At 42.0% G+C, this 19,669-nt stretch overlaps 1 protein-coding gene across 2 annotated transcripts in view; it reads left to right on the forward strand.

The window, feature by feature from the left end:
- The first annotated feature begins 8,053 nt into the window (after window positions 1-8,053).
- The window catches only part of LOC139757316 (solute carrier organic anion transporter family member 74D-like), an 89,645-nt gene continuing 78,029 nt past the window's right edge, over window positions 8,054-19,669 (forward strand). Inside the window, exons 1-2 of one of the 2 annotated variants that reach the window (XM_071677717.1) lie at window positions 8,054-8,079; window positions 10,993-11,257. In XM_071677717.1, coding sequence (XP_071533818.1) covers window positions 11,003-11,257 — 255 coding nt within the window. In that variant the 5' untranslated portion in view covers window positions 8,054-8,079; window positions 10,993-11,002. Of the gene's footprint in view, window positions 8,080-8,852; window positions 8,963-10,992; window positions 11,258-19,669 lie in introns of those variants that run through there. The other variant, XM_071677716.1, reaches the window with a different exon arrangement.

Consider the following 19,669-nt stretch of genomic DNA (forward strand, 5'->3'; position numbering starts at 1 on the left):
TCACCTTTTTCTATTCTGTACACAGTCTCTCCTGGTACTTCCTCATACAAGTCTCCTTCCCAAGCTCACTTACTCTCACCACTCTTTTCACCCCAACATTCTCTCTTCTGAAAACCTCTACAAATCTTCACCTTTGCCCCCACAAGATAATGATCAGACTTCCCTCCAGTTCCATCTCTCAGCGCTTTAACATCCAAAAGTCTTTCTTTCGCGCGCCTATCAATTACCACGTAATCCAGTAACGCTCTTTGGCCATCCCTCTTATTTGCGTACGTATACTTATGTAGATATCTCTTTTTAAACCAGGTATTCCCAATTACCAGTTCTTTTTCAGCACATAAATCTACAGGCTCTTCACCATTTCCATTTACAACACTGAACACCCCATGTACACCAACTATTCCCTCAACTGCCACATTGCTCACCTCTGCATTGAAATCAGCCATCACTATAACCCGGTCTCGCGCATCAAAACTACTAACACACTCAGCTGCTCCTAAAACACTTGCCTCTCATGATCTTTCTTCTCATGCCCAGGTGTATATGCATCAATAATCACCCATCGCTCTCCATCCACTTTCAATTTTACCCATATTAATCCAGAGTTTACTTTCTTACACTCTATCACATACTTCCACCACTCCTGTTTCAGGAGTAGTGCTATTCCTTCCCTTGCTCTTGTCCTTTCACTGACACTTGACTTTACTCCCAAGACATTCCCAAACCACTCTTCCCCTTTACCCATGAGCTTCATTTCACTTAGATCCATAACATCCGGGTTCCTTTCCTCAAACATACTACCTATCTCTCCTTTTTTCTGATCTTGGTTACATCCACACACATTTAGACACCCCAATCTGAGCCTTCGAGGAGGATGAGCACTCCCCGCGTGACTCCTTCTTCTGCATATATATATATATATATATATATATATATATATATATATATATATATATATATATATATATATATATATATACATATATATATATATGTAGAAGGCGACTAAAAGGGAAGGGAGCGGGTGGCTGGAAATCCTCCCCTTTCTTGTTTTTTTTAATTTTCCAAAAGAAGGAACAGAGAAGGGGGTCAGGTGAGGATATTCTCTCTAAGGCCCAGTTCTCTGTTCTTAATGCTACCTCGCTAACGCGGGAAATGGCAAATAGTATGAAAAAAAAGAAAGAAAAAAAAAAATATATATATATATATATATATATATATATATATATATATATATATATATATATTTTCTTTTCTTTCAAACTATTCGCCATTTCCCGCGTTAGCGAGGTAGCGTTAGGAACAGAGGACTGGGCCTTTTTTGGAATATCCTCACCTGGCCCCCTCTGTTCCTTCTTTTGGAAAATTAAAAAAAAAAAAAAAAAAAAACGAGAGGGGAGGATTTCCAGCCCCCCGCTCCCTCCCCTTTTAGTCGCCTTCTACGACACGCAGGGAATACGTGGGAAGTATTCTTAATCCCCTATCCCTATATATATATATATATATATATATATATATATATATATATATATATATATATATATAGTGGTGTTGTGAGAAGATGGAGTGAGTATTTTGAAGGTTTGTTGAATGTGTTTGATGATAGAGTGGCAGATATAGGGTGTTTTGGTCGAGGTGGTGTGCAGAGTGAGAGGGTTAGGGAAAATGATTTGGTAAACAGAGAAGAGGTAGTAAAAGCTTTGCGGAAGATGAAAGCCGGCAAGGCAGCAGGTTTGGATGGCATTGCAGTGGAATTTATTAAAAAAGGGGGTGACTGTATTGTTGACTGGTTGGTAAGGTTATTTAATGTATGTATGACTCATGGTGAGGTGCCTGAGGATTGGCGGAATGCGTGCATAGTGCCATTGTACAAAGGCAAAGGGGATAAGAGTGAGTGCTCAAATTACAGAGGTATAAGTTTGTTGAGTATTTCTGGTAAATTATATGGGAGGGTATTGATTGAGAGGGTGAAGGCATGTACAGAGCATCAGATTGGGGAAGAGCAGTGTGGTTTCAGAAGTGGTAGAGGATGTGTGGATCAGGTGTTTGCTTTGAAGAATGTATGTGAGAAATACTTAGAAAAGCAAATGGATTTGTATGTAGCATTTATGGATCTGGAGAAGGCATATGATAGAGTTGATAGAGATGCTCTGTGGAAGGTATTAAGAATATATGGTGTGGGAGGAAAGTTGTTAGAAGCAGTGAAAAGTTTTTATCGAGGATGTAAGGCATGTGTACGTGTAGGAAGAGAGGAAAGTGATTGGTTCTCAGTGAATGTAGGTTTGCGGCAGGGGTGTGTGATGTCTCCATGGTTGTTTAATATGTTTATGGATGGAGTTGTTAGGGAGGTAAATGCAAGAGTTTTGGAAAGAGGGGCAAGTATTAAGTCTGTTGGGGATGAGAGAGCTTGGGAAGTGAGTCAGTTGTTGTTCGCTGATGATACAGCGCTGGTCGCTGATTCATGTGAGAAACTGCAGAAGCTGGTGCCTGAGTTTGGTAAAGTGTGTGGAAGAAGAAAGTTAAGAGTAAATGTGAATAAGAGCAAGGTTATTAGGTTCAGTAGGGTTGAGGGTCAAGTCAATTGGGAGGTGAGTTTGAATGGAGAAAAACTGGAGGAAGTGAAGTGTTTTAGATATCTGGGAGTGGATCTGGCAGCGGATGGAACCATGGAAGCGGAAGTGGATCATAGGGTGGGGGAGGGGGCGAAAATTTTGGGAGCCTTGAAGAATGTGTGGAAGTCGAGAACATTATCTCGGAAAGCAAAAATGGGTATGTTTGAAGGAATAGTGGTTCCAACAATGTTGTATGGTTGCGAGGCGTGGGCTATGGATAGAGTTGTGCGCAGGAGGATGGATGTGCTGGAAATGAGATGTTTGAGGACAATGTGTGGTGTGAGGTGGTTTGATCGAGTGAGTAACGTAAGGGTAAGAGAGATGTGTGGAAATAAAAAGAGCGTGGTTGAGAGAGCAGAAGAGGGTGGTTTGAAGTGGTTTGGGCACATGGAGAGAATGAGTGAGGAAAGATTGACCAAGAGGATATATGTGTCGGAGGTGGAGGGAACGAGGAGAAGAGGGAGACCAAATTGGAGGTGGAAAGATGGAGTGAAAAAGATTTTGTGTGATCGGGGCCTGAACATGCAGGAGGGTGAAAGGAGGGCAAGGAATAGAGTGAATTGGAGCGATGTGGTATATCGGGGTTGACGTGCTGTCAGTGGATTGAATCTAGGCATGTGAAGCGTCTGGGGTGAACCATGGAAAGCTGTGTAGGTATGTATATTTGCGTGTGTGGACGTATGTATATACATGTGTATGGGGGGGGGGGGTTGGGCCATTTCTTTCGTCTGTTTCCTTGCGCTACCTCGCAAACGCGGGAGACAGCGACAAAGTATATAAAAAAAAAAAAAAAATATATATATATATATATATATATATATATATATATATATATATATATATATATATATATATATATATATATATATGAGAGTGAAGTCGCAGTTCAGTAGTTCAGAGGTTAATTTTGCTATACATTCAGCAGTACGTGCTTCGCAGAGATAATCCGCCTCATCATGTGCAAACAATTCATAAAGTGATTATGGGTCTAAATATTTAGTGTTGCCCAATTTACCTAACTTAGCTAATGTAAGACAGGTAGTAAAAACAATGCTTTTGATGTTTCTTTCCAGTGTTATAACACTCAGTAAGGCCTTGATAAAAAGTACACCAAATTATTCAAAAAATTAGGAGTGTTTAGCAGTCAAATATAAGGTACGTAAGGATGTACACATTGGCCAGACTGGTAAAACAATTAACTGAGAAATGCTCTTGGCACCGTCATTCAGTGCGCAGGGATGACCACAAAAAATGCTATCGCTAGACACTGAAAACGATCTCCTTGTAGACCATAAAACCGTCACATTATACCCCACTTCTGATTATACTATCCGTATCGTCATTGAATCTGTCGTAATTGCTAATACTAATAGCTTTAATTTGTTCTCAGGTGATTTTAAAGCACATCTTATTATCAACCAAATCATTATGAAAGAATTATTAAGGCACGAAAATATGAGAAAAATAGTTGAACACACTTCCTATTATCCAGGCCAACCAGCCCCTTACACACACACACACACACACACACACACACACATACATACACACACACACACACACACACATACATACACCCGCCCTTAATCAAATGGCCCCCCCCCCCCTCCACTTTCCCTTTGACGGTCATACTAGAAACATCAATCCAGTGATGTAGAAAGATACGAGAATGTAGTTATATTCTTGGGTCACATACCACTATGCTAGAATTATTATTTGTCATCATTAAATTTAAGAAAGTATATCGTATATCATACAACTAAAGGGAGCGAGGAACCCCTATAGCCCCCCCCCCCCCCTTCATTAATACACACACTCTAAAGCCCTTACAACTTGCTAAAGAAGACATGGAACTGGAAGGTTGGCTGGAACCACCCGTACTGATATGCAAGAGGCTACATCATAGCTCGTTACGTTTTCATTCATTGAACATAAATCTTGCATTTTGCGATAGACGCGATGAAACTTTCCAGTGTGAGAACGAGCATCCGTATGGATGATGGACGCACACACGAGTCATAATGGTTGTAGCTGGTGTTAGACTGATCCGTCGTACGTAAAGGTGTTGGTAGATTTTTCCGTTGGTGGATGAACGTGACGCTGACGGCCTCAGTGACCCAGGCAGTTGATAGGGCTAAAAGCAAACGAACGATGGAAAATAGATAGCACTCCATTGCCACTGGTGGCGCGTTACTAATGGACAACAAAACTGTTACCGGCGACATGTATCGGAAAACCTGATTTCTAACGATTTTCCATATTACGGATCGATATTTCTGGTATTCCATACTAAGCAAGTAATGCTTTCACTATAATCGTAGGGAAAGGTGATGTATATAGTGTGTGTGATTTGTACAAGTACCTAGAAGTCAGGGACGACATAAGTCACCAAGCAAACAGCACACTTCCTCCTGCTGGATAAGTTTTCTGATGACGTCTCGTGCCGATAAGCAATCAGCTTCACATCTACGCGCAGGTTAGCCTAGTATGCTTCACATCTACGCGCAGGTTAGCCTAGTATGCTTCACATCTACGCGCAGGTTAGCCTAGTATGGTTCACATCTACGCGCAGGTTAGCCTAGTATGCTTCACATCTACGCGCAGGGTAGCCTAGTATACTTCACATCTACGCGCAGGTTAGCCTAGTATGCTTCACATCTACGCGCAGGTTAGCCTAGTATGCTTCACATCTACGCGCAGGTTAGCCTAGTATACAAAGCGGTTTGCCTATTAAGACTGACGTTAAGAGGTAATGGTTAGACGTGTTAGTAGTCCTTGTCTACCTTGGTCAGTATTATGATTATTTTTTTTCTCATGCAGAGGGATTATGGGTAACAGATTTCCAGTTATACACATAGGAAGGAACTTGAGTTGTTAGAGCATTTACTTGCAGTTGTCGTTCACAAAGTATTGGTCTTTGTTGCTTTTGGGTTTTTGTTATCAACAGAGGGAAGGGCCTGCAGTCCTTCCATTAATACTGACCAAGAATTTAGGTAAGGCAAAAGACTGCCATTCACACCCGTCATTTCAAGGATCTCACTCCAGGAGCTCCTGCAACACCGAGGTTGTGATCCAAGCGGAAACAGGATAAGGTGAACTCTTTTAGTTCGCTTGACATTTGTCAAGTGAACTTTCTCACATCTGCGAAATAAGTGACCTTCTGTGATGGCCAGATATTTAACGTAGTTAGGAGCGAAAGATCTGCGTGCGAAAAAAAAAAAGGACCACCAATATATTGTCTACGTGCTTAACAATGACTGAGACTTTACCATTATTCACCAGTAATAACATTTATTGTCATTATCAACGACAAATATGCCTTTATAACTTAGAGTCTCTGACTACATGATGCATTAAACAACATGACTGATTTGCGATTTTTAGTTGAAAATATCATAAGTTTTTCATGGTCCAGAGGAAACATAGGAATGATGATAGGAGTCGTTGCATGACATAGAATCTGACAAAGACATTTATTGACATTAAGATTGTTACGTTGTCCAGCTGTTACTATTGATGAATAACAGGTATTTCTATCAGAGAGAACTATACATACTCACAACGGTTAGATACAACGATTTATTGAATGTTAAATGTGAACAAAGAGCTTTTGCGAGACGAAATGAAATGACATAGTTATTGATGACCAATCTTTATTCAACAAAAATCTACATTTCATTCTCATAAAGAAAATAACTTTAAACCACCGAAGATTTTGGTTATGTGCAGCGCTAATAAATAAACTGCATAGACCACCTAGCACAAACAAATAATTATAAGTGAATAAAGAACGGTCAGACATTACAGACCAGTGAATAAAACCTAGCACGGTTCACTTATGAGAAGTCGTGCATATACATAAAATCATTGAATACGCTTTAGATGCTGTCAGTCTCCTTCTGTATCTCTTTTAAAACCATAAGATTAGGGAACACGGAAGCAAAGACGGCTGAAGGGAGATTAGATTATGACAAGTATGAGATGAAAGGTTGGCTACTCCTGCTGTGGCTGGCGTCACCCGCACCCAGACGAGCGATCTTAAGAGGTTGGATGTTATCATCATGTGTGTGTTGCGGGGGACAGTTTTACACGTGTTACTCTGTATGTTAACCATGTATCACGTTTTTCTTCCTATGTTGTGTTTACACACACACACACACACACACACACACACACACAGCCAAACCAAGGTAATTATTTTCCGACCAGCCCCAAGGGAAGGATGAATACCTAAGTTGGCTGTGGACCGACTGCCGCTCCCAGGATTCGAACCCATGCGGATCCGTGCTGAATCACAGTGACGCTAACCACCACACCACGGAAGCCTGTATTTAGATATCTGTGAATGTGTGGTGGAACCCTGAGCTGCACTCGGGTCGCATGCATGGAAGATGAGGCAACTCTGCTTTCTCTCCGTTTTCTTTCCGACCACCTCACATCTACATACGGCACCAAAACATCCAGGACACAAAACGCCAGACATCCAGCCGGCGCTCACTCCTCCTCTACAAGCATCTAAACAAAAGTGTCAGGTCTATGGCCATCAGGCCCCACCTCCTATGTCATCTGACCAACACCAGTGTAAGAAAGAAGGATGAACTGCCATGCATAAGCATATCACCGTAGGAGCCACTCAGCATCACCGTCAGTGCCAGTTGGCTCCCTGCCTGCAGGAGACGCGTCAAATTGTTTACAACTCTCGCGACTATATCCACCTCCAGATGGACGGCTCCAAGACAGATCAGTTCAGTCTCGACAAAGTATTTCACTCCAAAGGAATCCATCATTTCCATTGAAGAAAATAGAAAAAACACAGAGAGTGAGAGAGAGAGAGAGAGGGAGAGAGAGAGAGAGAGAGAGAGAGAGAGAGAGAGAGAGAGAGAGAGAGAGAGAGAGAGAGAGAGAGAGTCTTCATCTTTCTCTCCTTCACTGACTTTTTTTTTAGATCATTAGTTGTACGACCAACACTATCAGACATTGAAGTGGATGACTGGACTGAAGACCCTTAAGGACTTTGTATGGTCCACATGCATAATAAGTGGGCAGATTGGCCTTAAGATTAATGCCTCATCACCCGAAGGTGTGGGAAAGATATTCCGTTCAGTGGATGCAGTATGGCGTCGATGGTCTCAAGGACCTTGTCCTCAAGCCCGAACAGTTAATCATGATCACCCTAGGTTGCCTGCAATCAAGAGCCGACAGAGCAAAGAACACATTGCTCTTCAGTCTACAGCGTCTCCTCGGTGTCAGTCTTGCTCAGAAGCCACCGAGACATTCAGCCATGAATGGAAAGATCCCACACAAACAAAACTCGAGGGAGTATAACTGAATTACCCAACATTGCCACGGGACCCACTCAGCTGCTGATCACCTCACAAAAAATAAGATTTGAGTAGTCCGCATTCCATGAGCGTGCGCACTTGTCATTTTGATAGCGACGACACTGTAACCCACTCCGTTCACCAACGTAAGAGTCTCGTATAAGGTGATTTAGCTCGTCGGTGCTACCATTGCTGAGATAGCATAGATAGATAGATAGATAGATAGATAGAGAGAGAGAGAGAGAGAGAGAGAGAGAGAGAGAGAGAGAGAGAGAGAGAGAGAGAGAGAGAGAGAGAGAGAGAGAGAGAGAGAAGTCCGGGAACAACGTTCGTTGTACATAAATACAATGTTGTTTGATGATTATCGAACATTTCCTGTATGTCTGACAACCACAATATTTAGCTTAAGATTTGTTACAATGATTTATATTCCTTCAAAATAATATCCGAATTTTCAGCCTCACATTTTGTCTGCCTAGGATCCCGTATGTTCAGCTATATAGCCTCTCTCGTACTGCAGTTTGAACGGGATATTCTAACGACTCCATTCATTCATAGTTGAAGTCACAATGATACTAAGACCCGTTTATCATCCAACATTGATTTTATATCGGTCGTCATATTTCCTTTACGACTTATGGAAATCAAGCAAAATAATGGGTACATCGTCCTCAGATAACACTCAAGTGTGGTCCCTCGCCACTTGAAGGCACTATGATACGCCAGCGTTATTCCGCAATGGCCTGACAGAGGGTGGTGAGGGACGGCCCTGGTGGAACTATTAGGTTAGCTCATCGCTTAGACTCAGTCCTGCCGTGTGATCGCTACGGATAGGTTGTTACTGTACGACGGGTCATCACCAGGGAGTTCTCTGTCGCTCCTCTCAGGCATGTACTCACTTCTGTGACTTACTGACGTGAGGGTGAACGAGTGTAACTGATACTGTGGCTGAGAAGCAGGGGAGTGTAATACGTCTGAAAGCTGACTGTTATAAGCTGTTGTTTTGATGCAGCAGAGTAGTTATTGATGGTAATGTTTCAGTTTTAAGTTGATCAAAACACTGTTAATCATGTCTTTATCTCGGTTACTGTTATAACTTCCACCGTCTTAGGGTTAATCTTATTGACTATGCGATATCTGTTTTGTAGCTTAATGACTACAGTCGATTTTTCGATGCTGTTTGTATCAAGAAAATAGTTTCTTTTAGATCTGCTCAGATTTTACGGTCACGCCACCGGTGCCAGATACCTACCTGGCCTTTGAAGACCAGCAAAACACTTCACTTGCACAAAGTAATTGAAATATGATGGACGCCGTTACATTAGATTTATGTGGTTTTGAGATACGAACGAAAATAACGTTGTTTCAGAAATTCTATGCCTCACATAGAATTGCCTCACATAGAATTTTCAAATAGAAATAAAAAGATCTTTTCAAAAAATTTAAACGAGGCGGAGAATGTGGGTTCATTGTCTTGCTACAAAAGAATGGGTTACTAACAAGGTGAATTGTGGCTGGAATGGATATGTGACAAATCTATATATTTTTTCTAGTTGAAGCTTTATGTCAGGACGAGAAGGGAAACGATATGAAAAAAAAAGGCGACGAGGAAGAGGATTTCGGTGAAAGGGAACGACCTTCTCGTTAACCAGCTTACTTGTGTTCATTGTGGGTCGTTTGCTCTGAGGGAGGTTTGTGCATATGTTTGTTTGGTCACCAAGCTGTTAGCTAGAGGTTTAGCTGTAACTTGTCTTCTTTAGACCGATGTAGGTCCATCCCTTCTCTGAGGTCTTCTAAGAAGTATTCTAATAATCTGAACGTGGCATTCTGAGCCAGGGAGGTGGAGGTGATCTTGTGAACCGGTAATGTGATCTGGAATAGCGTGTCTGTCTGATAACTAACCCTAAATTCCAAGACTCTAAAGAATATATGACCTTTGGCTCCAGTCTGATATAAGACTGAAGGCTCAGGGTATCTGATCTGGTCGTTTCAGAAAACGTCTGAAGCAGAATGAGACCAATGATAGGAGCATTGGATTACATGAAGCTAGCTGCAGCTTGCGTGGTATACACGCAGTAGAGTTGCGAGTCAGCATTTCTTGTGGACAACGTGTGTTTGTGACAAACATAGTAAGACTGTTCAGTCCTGTACCAAGACTTAAAGTTATGCTGCAGGCAGCGATAGATTAATGATATTTAAGGAGAAACTTACAAACACAAAAATAGTTAGATAATATCTGTCCGTGGAAAAATAACGCCTTGTCGACAACACTGACAACTAGGATGAATGTATCATATTCACCACATTTGACAAGTTCCTTGAGGTTGTAAAGCAGACTGTTGCATGATAGGGAAAGCCTGGGCTTGCCCAGTATAAGCTGTACCCTGGTCAAGCAGTGTGGGGGTCTCTGGGATATCCTAGCAAAGCTGATGAGGCATTTTTACGTTCGAGGCTCCAGTCAAGGACAAAAGTCCACGTCCAGATAGCAGGACTCAGCTGAAATATTTAGAGACTTTTGAAGTAGGGAAAGAACAAGTAGAAGTATTTATAAACTTTGAAGGAAGGGAAAAACCTGTGTCATTGTTACTGGGAAAGACATGAGAAGGCATAGAGTTCGGCAAACAACCCACACATCTGGTCGAAGGCTCGCAATGGCTGAAGGTTAATTTCCTTCAACCTTACAGAGAACAGAAAGATCAAACTTTAATGAAAATTTCTTTGTACGTTTGATAAAAGTGTGAAATGCTGTTGTTGTTTGGTATCATGTCTGAATATCAAAAGTAAAGAGAGCCCAAGCAATATTTCTCCACATAAATATCTAAATCCTATATCTAAATCCTATATCTAAATCTTTAAATTTGAAAACATTTCTGCTTATAATTTGAGTGTCCTTGTTTTCTGTGTACTTTTTTTGTCTAAATCTCATAATCTTCAGCTAATTTTTTTTTCTATTCCGTTTTCAGCCTTGCTAGATCCTTGTATATTGAAATCCTTTTCTGATAATGTCTCTAAACTTGGAAATCTCTCATTGTAATTACTCTATTTTTCCTACCTCACAGGGTCAGCACGATGGCACAGAACAGTCTGGCTAATGGGGAGAACAAGTCGAGACGTCTGTCGGAGACGAACTTCGGAAAGGCCACCAAGCCTAGCCTCCTCCCCAACATGGGCTTTCTCCGTAGATTAAGTTTCATGAAAGATGCAACTAGTGAATGGAAGCCCTCGGTAGAATCCATTATGGAAACGAGAGAATTAATATTCGATGATAAGGATGTGCAGGAAACTATGTGTGGAATTGGGCCGTTCAGACCTAAATGGCTTCAGGTGAGTATAGAAGGAAGGTCAAAGCCCACTTTTTTCCTCTTTGCGCTTCAGATGGTATTGTTAGAAGAGCTTAATATACAGTGTTGGACTGAGATGATCTCTCTCCTTCGACTAGGCTGCGACGCAAAACCCATTTTGCGGTGCCAGTTCTAAGGACTGGGTCTCCAATAGAATTAGGTTGCGTTTACTTACCACTCTTGAAAGATAGACCTCGCAATCTTAGTGCCATGTAGTGTTGTGTTTGTGCAACTATAAGCGCTACGATTTGTTTTTTTCCTCTGCTAACAGTCACTGAGTAGTTAAGGGTACACAAAATTATCGAAGCAGTATAGGAATATCTACAAGACTGTGGCTTTTAAAACACATAGGTTGTGGATGCGTTTCATGATATGAAACATTATACATTGATGATATATATCAAGGCCAACACTCGCTTACGAGTGTTGGCCTTACGTAGTCTTGGCATTGATTATAACTTAATGTCAAGACTCGTCAAGATCATTTGGGGGAAGTAAACGTTACCGAGAACGTAGGAATTGTAGTGAGGGATCCCGATGTCAAGTCTTAACTAAACTAGTTGAAAAGTTATGTGGAAATGGCCTGACTCTCGTCATGTTCCTTCCACATCTAACACGTACACCCCCTCAGTCAGTCTCTCCTCTATCATCCTCTCCAGTGGGTGAAAACATTTCAACTCTCTCACCCGTACATACTCTTGCTACTACCATACCTGTCACTTACTCAGTCAACCCTCCTCTACCACCCAGGCTTTTCATTTGCAATTCATCCATTTTTTTTCTAGGGCTCACGCATCGACTTCATATAACACCGTCGGGTACGATATCATTTAACATACCAGTCTTTGCCCTCCCACACACTGTCCTCTCTACAGGAATTCCTCAGTGCACTCTGGATCTCAGCCCCCTCAACCTTCTTGTAGCTTACTTCAGCTCCCATCGTTTCACCTGCTTCCACGTCCACTCCCAGGCAGCTAAAACGGTCCACGTCCTCCAGGTTCTCCCTGGTCAAATCACACTCCAGTCAACCTGTTAACCATATTTTTACTCCCAATAACTCTTAACTCTCATATCTCTCACACTCTCTCGAACTTAGACACCAGCCACTGCTGTTTCTCACTCGAGTCTGCCACCAGAGTCGTATCATCAGTGGATAGTAACTGACACCCTTCAGGCTCATCTGCCCCCTAGCAGACTTGCAGACTCGTCCCTCTCGCCAAGATCCTTACATTCACCCATCTGGCCACCCTGTCCATGAAAGAATCAAATAGCCATGGTGACATCGCACACCCTTGCCGCAGACATAACTATAACCGGAACCACTCACCTCCCTTCCTGCACGCACACACGTCTTAATCTTGATAGAAACTCTTCACTTCTTCTAGTAGCTTGTCTCCCACACCATATATTTATAACATCATCCACATAGCATCTGTATGAAGCATATCATATATTCTCTCCAGATCCATGTTTTGTCCTTCTTGCCTTTATGCAATGGCACCACACAGACATAACACTAATCCTCAGGCACCTCACCTTGACCCATACAGTAAGACATAATGAGGCAAAATCCATGGAAAGGCAAGAAAGAATGAGGCAAGGCCCGAGTCAGGCAAGGCATAGGATGAGGCAAAATATGGCGAGATAAGACCTAGGGTGAGGCGAGACAGGGTGAGGCAAGGATGTAAGTGAAACACGACGCAGCGAGGTAAGAACCAGGGTGAGGCGAGACAAGATAAGGCAGGGTCCTGGGTAAGAGGAGACGCAGGGTGAGGTCAGACCTTAGGTGTGGTGAGTCCCAGGGTGAGGCAAGACCCAGGGTGAGGCAAGACCCAAGGTGAGGCGAGACATAAGGTGAAGCAAGGCAAAGCGAAGCAAGACACGACTAAGATTCAACATTGGCTGAAGTAAGATGGATTAGTGCTTAAGAATTATTGTAATCTTTGGTAACCCTTTACCTTTAAGGATAGCTTGAATTGGTCGTCTCATATACTGGATATTGGCAAAATATTTATTAATTTTTATCATTTTAGGTGACTTGATGTCTCTAGAATACTGAAAATTGGTCATATATATATATATATATATATATATATATATATTTTTTTTTTTTTTTTTTATACTTTGTCGCTGTCTCCCGCGTTTGCGAGGTAGCGCAAGGAAACAGACGAAAGAAATGCCCCCCCCCCCCATACACATGTACATACACCCGTCCACACACGCAAATATACATACCTACACAGCTTTCCATGGTTTACCCCAGACGCTTCACATGCCTTGATTCAATCCACTGACAGCACGTCAACCCCTGTATACCACATCGCTCCAATTCACTCTATTCCTTGCCCTCCTTTCACCCTCCTGCATGTTCAGGCCCCGATCACACAAAATCTTTTTCACTCCATCTTTCCACCTCCAATTTGGTCTCCCTCTTCTCCTCGTTCCCTCCACCTCCGACACATATATCCTCTTGGTCAATCTTTCCTCACTCATTCTCTCCATGTGCCCAAACCATTTCAAAACACCCTCTTCTGCTCTCTCAACCACGCTCTTTTTATTTCCACACATCTCTCTTACCCTTACGTTACTTACTCGATCAAACCACCTCACACCACACATTGTCCTCAAACATCTCATTTCCAGCACATCCATCCTCCTGCGCACAACTCTATCCATAGCCCACGCCTCGCAACCATACAACATTGTTGGAACCACTATTCCTTCAAACATGCCCATTTTTGCTTTCCGAGATAATGTTCTCGACTTCCACACATTTTTCAAGGCTCCCAAAATTTTCGCCCCCTCCCCCACCCTATGATCCACTTCCGCTTCCATGGTTCCATCCGCTGACAGATCCACTCCCAGATATCTAAAACACTTCACTTCCTCCAGTTTTTCTCCATTCAAACTCACCTCCCAATTGACTTGACCCTCAACCCTACTGTACCTAATAACCTTGCTCTTATTCACATTTACTCTTAACTTTCTTCTTCCACACACTTTACCAAACTCAGTCACCAGCTTCTGCAGTTTCTCACATGAATCAGCCACCAGCGCTGTATCATCAGCGAACAACAACTGACTCACTTCCCAAGCTCTCTCATCCCCAACAGACTTCATACTTGCCCCTCTTTCCAGGTAAATAGGGTGCGTAAGACAAGGGAGCAAATGGGAACTTCAGTGAAGGGCGTAAATGGGGAGGTGATAACAAGTAGTGGTGATGTGAGAAGGAGATGGAATGAGTATTTTGAAGGTTTGTTGAATGTGTCTGATGACAGAGTGGCAGATGTAGGGTGTTTTGGTCGAGGTGGTGTGCAAAGTGAGAGGGTTAGGGAAAATGATTTGGTAAACAGAGAAGAGGTAGTAAAAGCTTTGCGGAAGATGAAAGCCGGCAAGGCAGCAGGTTTGGATGGTATTGCAGTGGAATTTATTAAAAAAGGGGGTGACTGTATTGTTGACTGGTTGGTAAGGTTATTTAATGTATGTATGACTCATGGTGAGGTGCCTGAGGATTGGCGGAATGCGTGCATAGTGCCATTGTACAAAGGCAAAGGGGATAAGAGTGAGTGCTCAAATTACAGAGGTATAAGTTTGTTGAGTATTCCTGGTAAATTATATGGGAGGGTATTGATTGAGAGGGTGAAGGCATGTACAGAGCATCAGATTGGGGAAGAGCAGTGCGGTTTCAGAAGTGGTAGAGGATGTGTGGATCAGGTGTTTGCTTTGAAGAATGTATGTGAGAAATACTTAGAAAAGCAAATGGATTTGTATGTAGCATTTATGGATCTGGAGAAGGCATATGATAGAGTTGATAGAGATGCTCTGTGGAAGGTATTAAGAATATATGGTGTGGGAGGAAAGTTGTTAGAAGCAGTGAAAAGTTTTTATCGAGGATGTAAGGCATGTGTACGTGTAGGAAGAGAGGAAAGTGATTGGTTCTCAGTGAATGTAGGTTTGCGGCAGGGGTGTGTGATGTCTCCATGGTTGTTTAATTTGTTTATGGATGGGGTTGTTAGGGAGGTAAATGCAAGAGTCCTGGAAAGAGGGGCAAGTATGAAGTCTGTTGGGGATGAGAGAGCTTGGGAAGTGAGTCAGTTGTTGTTCGCTGATGATACAGCGCTGGTGGCTGATTCATGTGAGAAACTGCAGAAGCTGGTGACTGAGTTTGGTAAAGTGTGTGGAAGAAGAAAGTTAAGAGTAAATGTGAATAAGAGCAAGGTTATTAGGTACAGTAGGGTTGAGGGTCAAGTCAATTGGGAGGTGAGTTTGAATGGAGAAAAACTGGAGGAAGTGAAGTGTTTTAGATATCTGGGAGTGGATCTGTCAGCGGATGGAACCATGGAAGCGGAAGTGGATCATAGGGTGGGGGAGGGGGCGAAAATTTTGGGAGCCTTGAAAAATGTGTGGAAGTCGAGAACATTATCTCGGAAAGCAAAAATGGGTATGTTTGAAGGAATAGTGGTTCCAACAATGTTGTATGGTTGCGAGGCGTGGGCTATGGATAGAGTTGTGCGCAGGAGGATGGATGTGCTGGAAATGAGATGTTTGAGGACACTGCTCTTCCCCAATCTGATGCTCTGTACATGTCTTCACCCTCTCAATCAATACCCTCCCATATCATTTCTCAGGAATACTCAACAAACTTATACCTCTGTAATTTGAGCACTCACTTTAATCCCCTTTGCCTTTGTACAATGGCACTGGAAGCATTCCTCCATTCCTCAGGCACCTCACCATGAGTCATCGCTACATCAAATAACCTTACCAACCGGTCAACAATACAGTCACCACCCCCTTTTTTGATAAATTCCACTGCAATACCATCCAAACCCGCTGCTTGCCGGCTTTCATCTTCTGCAAAGCTTTTGCTACCTCTTCTCTGTTTACCAAATCATTCATCCTAATCCTCTCACTTTGCACACCACCTCGACCAAAACACCCTATAATCAAACACATTCAACAAACCTTCAAAATACTCACTCCATCTCCTCACATCACCACGACTTGTTATCACCTCCCCATTAGCCCCATTCACTGCAGTTCCCATTTGTTCCCTAGTCTTACGCACTTTATATACCTCCTTCCAAAACATTTTTTTATTCCCCCTGAAATTTAATGATACTCTCTCACCCCAACTCTCATTTGCCCTCTTTCTCACCTCCACACACACACACACACACACACACACACACACACACACACACACACACACACACACACACACACACACACACACACATATATATATATATATATATATATATATATATATATATATATATATATATATATATATATACCACATCGTTCCAATTCACTCTATTCCTTGCACACCTTTCACCCTCCTGCATGTTCAGGCCCCGATCACTCAAAATCTCTTTCACTCCATCTTTCCACCTCCAATTTGGTCTCCCACTTCTCCTCGTTCCCTCCACCTCTGACACATATATCCTCTTGGTCAATCTTTCCTCACTCATTCTCTCCATGTGACCAAACCATTTCAAAACACCCTCTTCTGCTCTCTCAACCACACTCTTTTTATTTCCACACATCTCTCTTACCCTTACATTACTTACTCGATCAAGCCACCTCACACCACATATTGTCTTCAAACATCTCATTTCCAGCACATCCACCCTCCTGCACACAACTCTATCCATAGCCCACGCCTCGCAACCATACAACATTGTTGGAACCACTATTCCTTCAAAGATACCCATTTTTGCTTTCCGAGATAATGTTCTCGACTTCCAAACATTCTTCAAGGCTCCCAGAACTTTCGCCCCCTCCCCCACCCTATGATTCACTTCCGCTTCCATGGTTCCATCCGCTGCCAGATCCTCTCCTAGATGTCTAAAACACTTTACTTCCTCCAGTTTTTCTCCATTCAAACTTGCCTCCCAATTGACTTGTCCCTCAACCCTACTGTACCTAATAACCTTGCTCTTATGCACACACACACACACACACACACACACACACACACACACACACACATATATATATATATATATATATATATATATATATATATATATATATATATATATATATATATATATATATATATATATATATATTTATTTATCTTTTTTTATTTATTTTGCTTTGTCGCTGTCTCCCGCATTTGCAAGGTAGCGCAAGGAAACAGAAGAAAGAAATGGCCCAACCCACCCCCATACACATGTATATACACACACGTCCACACACGCAAACATACACACCCATACATCTCAATGTACACATATATATATACACACACAGACTCATACATATATACCCATGCACACAATTCACACTGCCTGCCTTTATTCATTCCCATCGCCACCTCGCCACACATGGAATACCATCCCCTCCCCCCCTCATGTGAGCGAGGTAGCGCTAGGAAAAGATAACAAAGGCCCCATTCTTCCACACTCAGTCTCCAGCTGTCATGCAATAATGCCCGAAACCGCAGCTCCCTTTCCACATCCAGGCCCCACACAACTTTCCATGGTTTACCCCAGACGCTTCACATGCCCTGATTCAATCCACTGACAGCACGTCAACCTCGGTATACCACATCGATCCAATTCACTCTATTCCTTGCCCGCCTTTCACCCTCCTGCATGTTCAGGCCCCGATCACTCAAAATCTTTTTCACTCCATCTTTCCACCTCCAATTTGGTCTCCCACTTCTCCTCGTTCCCTCCACCTCCGACACATATATCCTCTTGGTCAATCTTTCCTCACTCATTCTCTCCATGTGCCCAAACCATTTCAAAACACCCTCTTCTGCTCTCTCAACCACGCTCTTTTTATTTCCACACATCTCTCTTACCCTTATTTTACTTACTCGATCAAACCACCTCACACCACACATTGTCCTCAATCATCTCATTTCCAGCACATCCACCCTCCTGCGCACAACTCTATCCATAGCCCACGTCTCGCAACCATACAACATTGTTGGAACCACTATTCCTTCAAACATACCCATTTTTGCTTTCTGAGATAATGTTCTCGACTTCCACACATTCTTCAATGCTCCCACGATTTTCGCCCCCTCCCCCACCCTATGATTCACTTCCGCTTCCATGGTTCCATCCTCTGCCAGATCCACTCCCAGATGTCTAAAACACTTTACTTCCTCCAGTTTCTCTCCATTCCAACTTACCTCCCAATTGACTTGACCCTCCACCCTACTGTACCTAATAGCCTTGCTCTTATTCACATTTACTCTTAACTTTCATCTTTCACACACTTTACCACACTCAGTCACCAGCTTCTGCAGTTTCTCACATGAATCAGCCACCAGCGCTGTATCATCAGCGAACAACAACTGACTCACTTCCCAAGCTCTCTCATCCACAACAGACTTCATACTTGCCCCTCTTTCCAAAACTCTTGCATTCACCTCCCTAACAACCCCATCCATAAACAAATTAAACAACCATGGAGACATCACACACCCCTGCTGCAAACCTACATTCACTGTGAACCAATCACTTTCCTCTCTTCCTACACGTACACATGCCTTACATCCTCGATAAAAACTTTTCACTGCTTCTAACAACTTGTCTCCCACACCATATATTCTTAATACCTTCCACAGAGCATCTCTATCAACTCTATCATGTGCCTTCTCCAGATCCATAAATGCTACATACAAATCCATTTGCTTTTCTAAGTATTTCTCACATATATATATATATATAGGGATAGGGGAGAAAGAATACTTCCCACGTATTCCCTGCGTGTCGTAGAAGGCGACTAAAAGGGAAGGGAGCGGGGGGCTGGAAATCCTCCCCTCTCAATTTTTTTTTCTTTTTTATTTTCCAAAAGAAGGAACAGAGAAGGGGGCCTGGTGAGGATATTCCCTAAAAGGCCCAGTCCTCTGTTCTTAACGCTACCTCGCTAATGCGGGAAATGGCGAATAGTATGAAAGAAAAGAATATATATATATACATATATATATATATATATATATATATATATTTATATATATATATATATATATATATATATATATATATATATATATATATATATATATATGAATATACATATATATATATATATATATATATATATATATATATATATATATATATATATATATATATATATATATATATATATTTATATATATATATATATATATATATATATATATATATATATATATATATATATATATATATATATATATATATATATATATATATATATATATATCCCTGGGGATAGGGGATTAAGAATACTTCCCACGTATTCCCTGCGTGTCGTAGAAGGCGACTAAAAGGAGAGGGAGCGGAAGGCTGGAAATCCTCCCATCTCGTTTTTTTTTTTTTTTTTTTCAAAGGAAGGAACAGAGGGGGGCCAGGTGAGGATATTCCACAAAGGTCCAGTCCTC

The sequence above is a fragment of the Panulirus ornatus genome, chromosome 25 (assembly GCF_036320965.1).
Source record: "Panulirus ornatus isolate Po-2019 chromosome 25, ASM3632096v1, whole genome shotgun sequence".
Taxonomy (NCBI): domain Eukaryota; kingdom Metazoa; phylum Arthropoda; class Malacostraca; order Decapoda; family Palinuridae; genus Panulirus; species Panulirus ornatus.